A 13,844-nucleotide genomic window follows, 5' to 3' on the forward strand; every position below is an offset into this window, starting at 1 on the left:
AGCAGGCCGGGGACGGCGGAGGAAAGGTGGTCACTCTGGTCACAGTGGCTCTGCTGTGTGTATGAATAGCAGGTACACAGAGATGGACAGAAAAGCTTCAGTTCAGTTCAGCCACTCAGTCGTGTCTGATTCCTTTCGACCCATGGACTGCAGCACGTCTGCCCTCCCTGTTCTATTACCAACTCCCGAGTTCACTCAAACTTGTGTCCATCGAATCAGTGATGCCATCCAACCATCTCACCCTCTGTCATCCCCTTCTCCTCCTGCCTTCAATCTTTCCCAGCAGCAGGGTCTTTTCTAATGAGTCAGTTCTTCGCATCAAGTGCCCAAAGTGTTGGAGTTTCAGCTTCAACATCAGTCCTTCCAATGAATATTCAGAACTGATCTCCTTCAGAATGGACTGGTTGGATCTCCAAGCAGTCCAAGGGACTCTCAAGAGTCTTCAACACCACAGTTCAAAAGCATCAATTCTTCAGTGCTCAGCTTTCCGTATAGTCCAACACTCACATCCACACCTCACTACAGGAAAAACCATAGCCTTGACTAGATAGACCTCTGTTGGCAAAGTAATGTCTCTGCTTTCAAATATGCTGTCTAGGTTGGCCATAGCTTTTCTTCCACGGAGACAGCACCTTTTAATTTCATGGCCACAATCACCATCTGCAGTGATATTGGAGCACCTCCCCCAACCCCCACCAAAAAAAAAGGTTTGCCAGTGTTTCCACTGTTTCTTCATCTATTTGCCATGAAGTGATGGGACCGGATGCCCTGACGTTAGTTTTATGAATGTTGAGATTTAAATCAACTTTTCACTCTTCTCTTTCACTTTCATCAAGAGGCTTTTTAGATCCTCTTCACTTTCTGCCATAAGGGTGGTGTCATCTGCATATCTGAGGTTATTGATATTTCTCCTGACAATCTTGATTCCAGCTGTGCTTCTTCCAGCTCAGCGTTTCTCATGATGTACTCTGCACAGATGTTAAATAAGCAGGGTGACAATATACAGCCTTGACGAACTCCTTTTCCTATTTGGAACCAGTCTGTTGTTCCACGTCTGGTTCTAACTGTTGTTTCTTGACTTCCATACAGATTTCTCGGGAACCAGGTCAGTTCGTTTGGTATTCCCGTCTCTTGAAGAATTTTACAGTTTTTTGTGATCCACACAGTCAAAGGCTTTGGCGTAGTCAATAAAGCAGAAGTAGATGCAACTCTTTTGCTTTTTTGATGATCCAACAGAAGTTGGCAATTTGATCTCTGGGTCCTCTGCCTTTTCTAAATCCAGCTTAAGCATGCAAGTTCATGGTTCACATACTGTTGAAGCCTGGCTTGGAGAATTTTGAGCATTGCTTTGCTAGCATGTGAGATGAGTGCAATTGTGTGGTAGTTTGACCATTCTTTGGCATTGCCTTTCTTTGGGATTGGAGTGAAAATTGACCTTTTCCAGTCCTGTAGCCACTGCTGAGTTTTCCAAATTTGCTGGCATATTGAGTGCAGCACTTTCACAGCATCCTCTTTCAGGATTTGAAATAGCTCAACTGGAATTCCATCACCTTCCCTAGCTTTGTTCATAGTGATACTTCTAAAGCCCACTTGACTTTGCGTCCCAGGATGTCTGTCTCTAGGTCAGTGATCACACCATCGTGATTATCTGGGTCATGAAGATCTTTTTTGTATAGTTCTTCTGTGTATTCTTGCCACCTCTTCTTAATAGCTTCTGCCTCTGTTGGAGCCATGCCATTTCTGTTCTTTATTGTGGCCATCTTTGCATAAAATATTCCCGTGGTATCTCTAATTTTGTTGAAGAGATCTCTAGTCTTTCCCATTCTGTTGTTTTCCTCTGTTTCTCTGCATTTATCACTGAGGAAGGCTTTCTTATCTCTCCTTGCTATTCTCAAACTCTGCATTCAGATGGGCATATCTTTCCTTTTCTCTTTTGCCTTTAGCTTCTCTTCTTTTCTCAGCTATTTTGCCTTTCTGCCTTTCTTTTTCTTGGGAATGGTCTTCATCACTGCCTCCTGTACAATGTCACAAACCTCCTTCCATAGTTCTTCAGGGACTCTGTCTATCAGATCTGATCCCTTGAATCTATTTGTCACTTCTACTGTATAATTGTAAGGGATTTGATTTAAGTCTTAACTGAATGGTCTAATGGTTTTCCCTACTTTCTTCAAATTTAGTCTGAATTTGGCAATAAGAAGTGAATGATCTGAGCCACACTCAGCTACCAGTCTTGTTTTTGCTGACTGTTTGGAGCTTCTTCATCTTCAGCTGCAAAGAAAATAATCAATCTGATTTCAGTACTGACCATCTGGTGATGTCCATGTGTAGAGTCTTCTCTTATGTTGTTGGAAGAGGGTATTGCTATGATCAGTATGTTCTCTTGCCAAAACTCTGTTAGGCTTTACCCTGCTTCATTTTGTACTCCAAGGCCAAATTTGCATGTTACTCCAGGTGTTTCTTGACTTCCTACTTTTGCATTCCAGGTCCCTATAATGAAAAGGACATCGTTTTGGGTGTTAGTTCTAGAAGGTCTTGTAGGTCTTCATAGAACCATTCAACTTCAGCTTCTCTAGCATTACTGGTTGGGGCATAGACTTGATAACTGTTATATTCAATGCTTTGCCTTGGAAATGAAGCGAGATTACTGTCGTTTTTGAGATTGTACCCAAGTACTGAATTTCAGACTCTTGTTGACTAGGAGGGCTACCCCATTTCTTCTAAGGGATTCCTGCCCACAGCAGTAGATATAATGGTCAACTGAGTTTAATTCACTTATTCAAGTCCAGCAAAAACTTAGCTGAGACTAATGTGAATGTATGCACAGGACAGGGATGGGAGGACAGCCACGGAGTGGGCAGCCGATGTGTGTAGGGCATCCCACCAACTGCACTCAGACCACCAGCTCCTAACCCGTGTCACAATGCCAGGGCATCCCTAGCAAACTCTGATGCTCTGCTGTCCTGTGAGGGTTGGAGTCAGGCCAGCCAGGAGAGGAAAGATGGACAACCCGTTCTTTCTCCTGCATGCTCTATTGTTGGAGAGCATGGAACTCTCTCAGACCACCTTCTAAGAGAACTGCAGGCTGAGTGAAAGTGTGGTGGTCGTTGCTTCTCCACAGGCCCCACTGACCACATAGCTGCTGCCTGTACACCCCGACTCCCGGGGAGGGCACTCCCTCTGAAGGCGGCCAGCCTTGTGATCCTGCAGCTCACACCTCTAAAGAATGAAACTGCTCTAAAATCGGCTCTGCTCTCCCGCTGATGCTCCTCTTAGTCCTGGGAGGCACTGTGGAGTGCACCTTCCGTCTTCACTCCTCCCTTGTTAGGCTGCATCTCCCCTGACCACCCCTCGGCCATCACACAGCTGGTGCCCATGTCCCATGTGAGTGTGGAGTTCAGCCCTGGTCTGGGCTGTGACAGGCACAGGAAGCAGCGCCCAGCTGGAGGACCCAGTCACTGAGACAGACGTGACCGTGTGGGTGGCTCCCACGGCTCCAAGCAATCACCCCACAGGGTGGGCAGAGGAGCCTGGGGCACGGAAGTCAGCATGAACGAGGACACGCCACATGCTGAATGTGTCACAGCCCCTGACCTGCTGCTTTTCAGACCACGGAGGTGGACTTTCTCCTCTCCAGGAACTGGCTGACATCTGGACATTACAAGAAAGAACCCTCAGATTCTCAAGGATGCAGAGAGCTCAGCTGAGGTTGCCATCAAGATCCTATCTCAGAGACAAAGATGCTAAGTTAGGTCTCTGGTCCTGCAGGAGAGAAAGGCGTAGCTCCACACAAGCCTGGTGAGGGTTGGTCCCTTACCTGCTCCTAGCCTGCCCCAGGATAGAGCTATCACTGGGTCATGTCCTGATGGCATGAAGTGCTTAACAATTTCTGAAATTAAAGAATGAGTAAATAAGGGGTGGGAGGTGCAGGATTAGACACCTGAGCAGCCCTGTGGGGAGGGAGAGCATGTCCTTGAAAGCAAGGACAGGGAGATGTAAGCCACTATTACACAGTAGACTCTCTGCTTGGCAGGACCCGTTGAGTCTTTTCTCATAGCAAATGCCCCATCTCCCACAGGGTGAGTGCTCCAAGCACACTTAGTAATTAGTAAATCAGAGGAAATGGTTATGCTTCAGATCAGCTAGTATTTATCAGGAAGAAGAGTAGTATCTAGTTGCCCTGCAGTTGGGCACTGAAGGGTGCCTGTTCTCCAAGAGAGGATGACTTTGTGACCATGCCCCTCTCTCTGCCTCCCACTGGCTCCTAACTCTCTGCCCTGTGTCACCAGCTCAGGGCCATGTCACCCCAAGGAAACAGAAACCTCTCAGTGATGCCTCTGCTGGAGTTTGTGCTGGATGGATTTGAGGGTGGTCCGCAGACCCAGGCCCTGCTGTTTGCTCTGTTCCTGGCCCTGTACGTGGTGGCCGTCCTGGGGAACCTCACCATGATGGTGGTCATCACCCTGGATGCCCGCCTGCACTCCCCGATGTACTTCTTCCTCAAGAACCTCTCCTTTGTGGACCTGTGTTACTTGTCTGTCATCTACCCCAAGGCCCTGGCCAACACTGTATCTTCCTCCAAGGTCATCACGTTTGAGGGATGTATCATTCAGTTTTTCTTTTTCTCTCTAATGGGCTCCACTGAGGCATTCCTCTTGGCCGTGATGGCCTATGACCGCTTCGTGGCCATCTGCAGCCCCCTGCGCTACCCCATCACCATGCGCCCCTCGGTCTGTGCCCACCTGGTGCTGGGCTGCTACTGCGGGGGCTGCATCAACTCCATCCTGCAGGCCAGCTTCACATTCAGCCTCCCGTTCTGCAGCTCCAACCACATCGACCACTTCTTCTGTGATGTGCCACCTCTGCTCAAGCTTGCCTGTGCTGACACTACCGTCAATGAGCTGGTCATGTTTGGCCTGTGTGGCCTCATCATCGTGGGCACCACCCTCGTGGTCCTCACCTCCTATGGCTACATCACAGTGACCATCCTGAGGGTGCGCTCAGGAGGAGCGAGGCACAAGCTCTTCTCCACCTGCGGCTCCCACATGACAGCCGTGTCCCTCTTTTATGGGACCCTTTTTGTCATGTATGCCCAGCCGGGAGCTGTGGCGTCCATGGAGCAGGGCAAGGTGGTCTCTGTGTTCTACACCCTGGTCATCCCGATGCTCAACCCCCTCATCTACAGCCTGAGAAACAAGGAAGTGAAGGATGCCCTGTGGAGACTGGGGCAGAGACACACAGCCACGTGACAGAGTGTGGACAGAGAGACAATGTCCTGAGGGCTGGACAAGAGGACTTGAGGGGAGGCACTGGGTTTAATTTGCAGAATTTATTCCTCATTCTTGTAATTCATTCTTTCCTCCAACATTTTATTTAGTCCTTCTTGGAAGAACATCATGGACCTCAAACTGCAAGAGATGGAAAATGAATAAGGCATTTTCTTTGCCAACATAAAATTAATATCCTTAAAGGGTATGACTCGAATCTTGAAGTTTGGGTAATACAGTGGGCAGAGTGTTCAGCAGAGAGTCTTTGACTGAGAATATATTTCCAAATTCAGCACCCTCCAGTGAAGATATTATTGTTGTTGTTCAGTAGCTAAGTTGTGTCCAATTTCTTGTGACCCCATGAACGTAGCATGCCAGACTTCCTTTCCCTTTGCTATATCCTTGAGCTTGCTCAAACTCATCTCCATTAAGTTGGTGATGCCATCCAGCCATCTTATCCTCTGTCACACCCTTCTCCTCCTGCCCTCAATCTTTCCCAGCATCATGGTCTTTTCCAATGAGTCAGCTCTTTGCATCAGGTGGCCAAAATATTGGAGCTTCAGCTTCAGCATCATTCTTTCCAATGACTATTCAGAGTTGATTTCCTTTAGGATGGACTGGTTGGATCTCCTTGTTGTCTAGTGAAGGTATGAAACTAGACAAACTCTGATGTTTTTACCTTCATTTCATTGTTAAATCCATGTAAATATGTGCTCAGTAATCTCCTTTGGACCACCTAGTAGGGAGGTTCTAGGACACTCAGCCCGGCCCCTTCCTTGGTGATAGGCTGGGTCACCACAGCCCATTAGGGGGGTTTGGAAGACCATGCATTCCCTCAATCCTGAGCAGGGCTGTTCCTCCCCTCCCCCTTCTGTTCACTGATGCCACCACCCAACAAGGCAGCAGGGAGCACCTGCGCTCCTGCTTCAGATGCTCCTAGTGCTCCCTGCCCTGGGTTTCTCCCCTCAGACAGCAGCTGGGAGCCCCAGGGAGCCAACGTGGATGCCTGACACCCAAAGTTCACCGTCCAACCTGACAGGTGACACTGTCCTGACTACTTGTGACCCTAAGAAACGGGGCCTTGTCAGCACAGACATCTCTGAATAAGGATGGAGGTCCTGGTGCTGCTGCAGAGAGCAGGGGGTGGAGAGAGAAGGGGTAGTTTCTTGGCAGAAGCATAGCTCCCTGGCCCTCTGTCCCACACTCCCTGGGGGAGCTGGATCGTCTGTCTTGAGCTCCCCATTCAGAGCTCCAGCCCCTGCTCCATGGACCCAACACACAGTCTGCACTCAGATCCCTATCATGTCTCCCTGTGGTAGTCATCCAGTCCCATGGTCACTCCCAGGAGGTGGTCCTGTGGACACAGGGCTCGTCTGTTCCCTGTAAGTTCAGTAGGGACGAGCCCTCCTCTCTGATCACAGCTCTCCATCTCCCTGCTGTCTCTGCTCAGGAGACTCTGGCAAGCAGCCAAAACCCAAGTCATCAGATTTCTGCTCACCGTTCCTCAATAGGAACTGCTCCAATGTCTTTGCTGGACTCTGATAGCATTATCTCATCTTTGTGCTCCAAAACCAGTTCTAAGTCTGCTGTAGATTACTGTATTCATCTTGATGACCTTTGTTCTATGAGTAGTTTTCCCAAAATAGCATGCCTTCTCATAGTGTCATGCTGCGGCACTATTCTCTTTCCCTGCATTCCTTTCTTTCTCTTTTTTCTCCGCCTCCTCCTCATTTCCTCCCCTTCCTTCCTTTCTCCTTCTCCCCCTCATGTTACTTTTCTCATTCCAAGGAATATCTTACTCTACATTTCTAAAGGAAAAGAAAAATCCCAATCTTTTGTATGCAAGTGTAGAGTTCTCATCATTATGTAAATTTTAATGGTGCAAGCAGTAAGGAATCTATGGTTCTCAGTAGAACATTAATTCTCACTTTCAAATAAATCAGGAAAATTGAGTCCAGTATTAGATGGAATGGAAACTGTTCTATAGTCTGGAAGAGAATTATTTTTAAAACCCTACAGGTTGGCTTTACCTCTCTGTAAAACTATATTTCAGATTGCAGTGGATATCTCTATACAATGTTAGAAGTGGTTTACTTGGTTGTTCATCCCATACTATGCTTTGCAAGCTACTGGCACACACTAGATTCTCAGTTCACATCTAACACCAGAGTATAAGTTGAATTCACTGTTAGTCACTGAATTTCAAAATATACATGATACAGCTCGTTTCTTTATTGTGCTTACGTGGACAATAAACACATTACATTTCAAGACCACATTGTAGTTTTGATGCTGATATTTTGGTGAACTTTAGAAGTTTCTACCTTTTAAAAGAAAAAAAAAAAAGACTTTTGTTGCATTTTGAGTGTAGTTCAGTCCTGTTGTTTAGTCGCTAAGTCATGTGTCGTTGTTTAGTCGCTAAGTCTGTCTGACACCTTGGCAACCCCATGGACTGTAGCTCGCCAGGCTCCTATGTGCATGGAATTTCCCATGCAAGAATTCTGGAATGGGCTGCCGTTTCCTCCTCCAGGGGATCTTCCCAAATGTAGAGTTCAGGAGTGTCTGGCATATTCACCTTGTGTGTATCAGATCTCCAGAACTTTTCATTTTGCAAACCTGGAACTCCATCCCCCTAAACAATAACTCCCTATTTCCTCCTCACCTCCGCCACTGGCAGCCACCATTCTTTCTGTCTCTACGAATGTGACTTCTTCAGATGCCCCAGATAAGTAAAACATAAAGCATTGGTCTTTTGGCATCTGGTTGTTACACTTAGCATAGTCTCCTTAAGATTTACCCATGTTGCAGCATGTGACAGGATTTCTATCCTCTTTAAGGCTGAATGGTATTCCATCACATGTGTATGCAACTTTTTGTTTATCTCTTCACCCACCAAGGGACACTTGGGTTGCCTCCACCTTTTGGCATGCAAATATCTCTTAGAAAGACTGCTGTTTTGTTCTTTATCCTATTTTTTACTATATACCCAGATATTTGATTGCGTAATATTGGAGTTCTTTTTTAATTTTAGAAAGAACCTTATACTACTTTTCATAGTGGCTATACCATTTTTATGCCTACAAAAAGTGCAAAATTGTTGCAATTTCTCCACATAATAGTCAGTATATGTTCTTTTCCTTTCTCTTTCATGTCAGCCATTATAATGATTGTAAGGTATAATCTCTTTGTTTTTTTAATATTTCCCTAATGATTATTGATTTTGAGCATTTTCTTATATGTTTGTTGGCAATTTGTAGGTTATCTCTAGAGAAATATCTTTAAGTAACATGAGAATTTTAAATTAGGTTATTGATTCATTTAATTGTAGTAATTCCTTATGTATTCTGAATATTATCCTCTTATCAGACATAACATTTTAAACATTTTCTTCCAGATTGCAGGTTGCCTTTCCATTCTGCTATCTAAGTCTTTAATGCACACATTTTTAGTTTGATGTCATCACGTGTGTCTATTTTCCCTTTTTTCCATATGCTTTTGGTATCATATCCAACAAATCATTGTCAAATTTAAGGTTATTGAGTTTTTCTCAAATGTTCTCTTCCAGGAGTTTAAGAGACTTAGGTCATACATTTAGGTTTTTAATCCATATTAAGTTAGTTTTTGTTCATGAATCAAGGTAAGGGCCCACATTATGCTTTTTCATATAAGCAGCAGTTTTCCAATGCCATTTGTTGAAGGGATTGTCTTTTCCTTGTGAGTCATCTTGGTACCTTTGTTGACCATTTGACTAAACTGATGAAGCTTCACTTCTGAGCGCTGTATTCTGCTCCATTGTTCTACAAGTCTGCCTTTATGCCAATACCATACTGTTCTGATTGCTATAGATTTGTAATATGTTTCCAAATTAAGAAGGCGGAGAGCTTTTCAGCTGGGTGCTGATGGCTCTTCAGATCCTGTCTGGCAGTTCCATAGATCATAACAGCAGAGAACCTGGTGACCACGACCCAGAGGGAGTGGGCCCACTGGTGTCATTGAGAGCAACTGGAATGAGGCTGTTGATAACATTGATAATATGAACTTAAAGGGATCTCTCCTTTGGGGCACCTATGCTTATGGTTTTGAGAAATCATCAGTTATTCAGCAGAGAGCTATTATTCCATGTATTAAGGAGTATGATGTGATTATCAGGCTCAGTCGGGTACTGGCAAGACAGCCACATTTGCTCAATGGATGGAGACTGAGTTCCAGGAGACCCAAGCACAATATTGGCCCCTGCCGGAGAACTGACTTGACAGATACAAAGAGTAATTCTGGCACTTAGAGACTATGTAGGAGCAAGTTGTCATATCTGTGCTGGTGTAACCAATGTTCTAAATAAAACGCAAAACTGCAGGCTGAAGCACCACATATTGTTTTTGGTACACCTGCGAGAGTTTCTGATGTGTTACACAATTATCTTTTTCCAAAATGGGTCAAAATGCTAGCTTTGGGTGAAGCACATAAAATGCTGAGCTGAGGGTTTAAGGATTAAATCTATAAGATTTTCCAAAAATTAAATACAAAAGTGAACTGTGAACTTCCAGATGTTCAAGCTGGTTTTAGAAAAGGCAGAGGAACCAGAGATCAAATTGACAACATCCGCTGGATCATGGAAAAAGCAAGAGAGTTCCAGAAAAACATCTATTTCTGCTTTACTGACTATGCCAAAGCCTTTAACTGTGCAGATCACAATAAACTGGAAAATTCTGAAAGAGATGGGAATACCAGACCACCTGATCTGCCTCTTGAGAAACCTATATGCAGGTCAGGAAGCAACAGTTAGAACTGGACATGGAATAACAGACTGGTTCCAAGTAGGAAAAGGAGTATATCAAGGCTGTATATTGTCACCTTGCTTATTTAACTTCTATGCAGAGTACATCATGAGAAACACTGGGCTGGAAGAAGCACAAGCTGGAATCAAGATTGCTGGAAGAAATATCAATCACCTCAGATATGCAGATGACACCACCCTTATGGCAGAAAGTGAAGAGGAACTAAAGAGCTTCTTGATGAAAGTGAAAGAGGAGAGTGAAAAAGTTGGCTTAAAGCTCAACATTCAGAAAACGAAGATCATGGCATCTGGTCCCATCATGCGGCAAAATCTACTCATGGCAAATAGATGGGGAAACAGTGGAAACAGTGTCAGACTTTATTTTGGAGGCTCCAAAATCACTGCAGATGGTGATTGCAGCCAGGAAATAAAAAGACGCTTACTCCTTGGAAGGAAAGTTATGACCAACCTAGGTAGCATATTCAAAAGCAGAGACATTACTTTGCCGACTAAGGTCCATCTAGTCAAGGCTATGGTTTTTCCTGTGGTCATGTATGGATATGAGAGTTGGACCGTGAAGAAAGCTGAGCGCCAAAGAATTGATGCTTTTGAACTGTGGTGTTGGAGAAGACTCTTGAGAGTCCCTTGGACTGCAAGGAGATCCAACCAGTCCATCCTAAAGGAGATCAGTCCTGGGTGTTCACTGGAAGGACTGATGCTAAAGCTGAAATTCCAGTACTTTGGCCACCTCATGCAAAGAGTTGACTCACTGGAAAAGGCTGTGATGCTGGGAGGGATTGAGGGCAGGAGGAGAAGGGGACGACAGAGGATGAGATGGCTGGATGGCATCACCGATTCAATGGACATGAGTCTGGGTAAACTCCAGGAGTTGGTGATGGACAGGGAGGCCTGGCGTGCTGTGGTTCATGGGGTCACAGAGTCGGATACGACTGAGCAACTGAACTCAACTGAACTGTTTCATGCGATGTTGCTTTCTGCCACAGGGCCAATAGCTGTGTTGGAAGTGACTAAAATTCATGCGAAACCCAATTCAAATTCTGGTGAAAAAGGAATAATTGACACTTGAAAGAATCAAACAATTTTATATTAATGTTGAGAGAGAGAAATGAAAGTTGGACATACTTTGTGACTTGTATGAGACACTGACGATTACACAGGCCATTATTTTTCTCAACACAAGGCACAAGGTAAACTGACTGTGAGAAAATGCATGGCAGGGACTTCGGAGTTTCTTTGTGCGTGGTGACATAAATCAGAAAGAAAGAGTTGTAATCATGAGGGAACTCCGATCAGGATCAAGTGGTGTTCTGATCTCTTACTGACTTGTTGGCTTGTGTGACTGATATACGACAAGGGTCACTGATTATAAACTAAGATCTACCTACTAATCTTGAAAGTGATGTTCACAGAAGTGGTAGATGGGGTCTATTTGGGAGGGAAAGTGTGGCTGTGAACTTTGCTACTGAAGAAGACAAGGGGATTCTTTATGACTTTGAGACTTTCTACAGGACTACAGTGGGACAAATACTGATGAATGTGGCTGGCCTCATTTAATTCCTGGGATGAGACAGTTTTGGATGCAGTGCTCACTATTGCTGAATAGACTGTCACAACGTGCATCATGCTTCTTTCTCTGAGAGAATTTGAATCTTGTCTCAGTGCTCATAATGAATCAGAAATAGCAGATTTTTCATAGCCAAGTGACATTAGTCATGAGTTCTTGTAAGGAACGTCATTAGCTTTATCTTCTTTAGAGTGAGACTGTTGCGGTTGGGTATAAAAGATAGGATCTTTAAAAATCTTTCTTTCTAATGAGCTATCACTTCACACCAGTCAGAATGGCCATTATCCAAAAAATCCACAAGCAATAAATGCTGGAAAGGCTGTGGAGAAATAGGAAGACTTTTGCACTGTTGGTGGGAATGCAAATTGACACAGTGTCTACAGAAGTCAGTATGGAGATTGCTTTAAAATCTAGGAATAGGTGTACACATGTCCCCCCCTCTTCAACTTCCCACCTATGGCTGATTCATGTTAATGTGTGGCCGAAATCAAGCCAATATAGTAAAGCAATCATCAATCAATTAAAAGTAAATTTTTTTTTTAGAAAATTAAAAAGAACTAGAAACAAAACTGCCATATGTCCAGTAATCCAACTACTAGGCATATACCCTGAAGAAACCAAAATTGAAAAAGATGCATGTACCCAAATGTTCAATGAACCACTATTTGCAATAGCTAAGCCATGGAAACGACCTGGATGTCCATCAACAGATGAATGGATAAAGAAGCTGTGGTATATACACACAATGGAATATTACTCAGCCATGAAAAGGAACACATCTGAGTCAGTTCTAATGAGGTGGATGAACCTAGAGTGTATTATACAGGGTGAAGTAAGTCAAAAAGAGAAAAACAAATATTGTACATTAATGCATATATGTGGACTCTGAAAAGATGGTACTGATGAACCTAGTTGCAGGGCAGTGATGGAGGCGCAGACATAGAGAACAGACTTATGGGCACGGGCAGGAGAAGGAGAGAGGGGGTGGGACGAATAGAGAAGTGTCCTGGAAACACATACATCACCATGTATAAAACAGTTAGCTAGTGGGAATTGGCTGTATGACTCGGAACACAAACTGGGCTCTGTAACAAGCTAGAGGGGCGGGGTGGGGTGGGAGGTGAGAGGGAGGTTCAAGAGGGAGGGGACATGTGTATAATTATGGCATTCACGTTAATGTATGGCAGAAACCAACACAATATTGTAAAGCAATTATCCTTCAATTAAAAATACGGAAATTTCTTCAAAAAGTCTGGGACTTCCAACTTTGCTTTCAAGATTGTTTTTTTTTTTAATTTTCTAATTTTACTTTATTTTACTTTACAATACTGTATTGATTTTGCCATACATTGACATGAATCCACCACGGGTGTACATGCGATCGACTATTTGTCTTTCTTGAGACTCCATACGAATTTTAAAATGTACTTTTCATTTTCTGCACAACATAACTGTGATTTTGAAAGTGTGACATTGAAGCTTAGATCACATTGTATAATTTTGTTCTCTTCCAACTCAAGCACATGAGATATCTTTCATTTTTTAGGTTGCCTTTAATTTCTTTCAGCTATTTCAACAGTTCAAGGGACTCTCAAGGGTCTTTTCCAACACCACTGTTCAAAAGCATCAATTCTTTGGTGCTTAGCTATCTTTATGGTCCAACTCTCACATCTGTACATGACTACTGGAAAAGCCATAGCTTTGACTATATGGTCCTTTGTCAGCAAAGTGATGTCTCTCCTTTTTAATATGTTGTCTAGGTTTGTCATAGCTTTTCTTCCAAGGAGCAAACATCTTTCAATTTCAAGGCTGCAGTCACCACCTGCAGTGATTTTGGAGCCTAAGAGAATAAAATGTCACTGTTTTCATTGTTTCCCCATCTATTAGCCATGAAGTGATGGGACTGGATGCCATAGTCTGTTTTTTGACTGTTGCGCTTTAAGCCAGCTTTTTCACTCTCCTTTTTACCTTCATCAAGAGGCTCTTTAATTCCTCTACAATTTCTGCCATAAGGGTGGTGTCAGCTGCATATCTGAGGTTATCCCAGTTTTCCCAGCAATCTTGATTCCAGCTTGTGATTCATCCAGTCTGGAATTTCCCATGATATATTCTGCATAGAAGTTAAATAAGCAGGGTGACAATACACAGCTTTGACGTACTGTTTTCCCAATTTGGAACCACTCTGTCGTTCCATGTCCTGTTCTAACTATTGCTTCTTGAC

The 13,844-nt window shown here is 44.0% G+C and overlaps 1 protein-coding gene and 1 pseudogene across 1 annotated transcript; both read left to right on the top strand.

Annotated features, from left to right (window-relative positions):
* The first annotated feature begins 4,295 nt into the window (after nt 1-4,295).
* Nucleotides 4,296-5,246, top strand: LOC138073063 (olfactory receptor 9S13-like). The gene has a single exon (XM_068964500.1). The coding sequence runs from the start codon at nt 4,296-4,298 to the stop codon at nt 5,244-5,246; it is 951 nt and encodes a 316-aa protein (XP_068820601.1).
* A 3,645-nt stretch (nt 5,247-8,891) lies between these two features.
* On the top strand, nt 8,892-11,402 carry LOC138070783 (eukaryotic initiation factor 4A-II-like; annotated as a pseudogene).
* The last annotated feature ends 2,442 nt before the right edge of the window (nt 11,403-13,844 follow it).

Source organism: Capricornis sumatraensis, chromosome 2, assembly GCF_032405125.1.
Source record: "Capricornis sumatraensis isolate serow.1 chromosome 2, serow.2, whole genome shotgun sequence".
Lineage (NCBI taxonomy): Eukaryota > Metazoa > Chordata > Mammalia > Artiodactyla > Bovidae > Capricornis > Capricornis sumatraensis.

Excerpts from the sequence above, each read along its gene's own strand:
- LOC138073063 (XM_068964500.1), top strand. The coding sequence starts at position 4,296 with ATGTCACCCCAAGGAAACAGAAACCTCTCAGTGATGCCTCTGCTGGAG.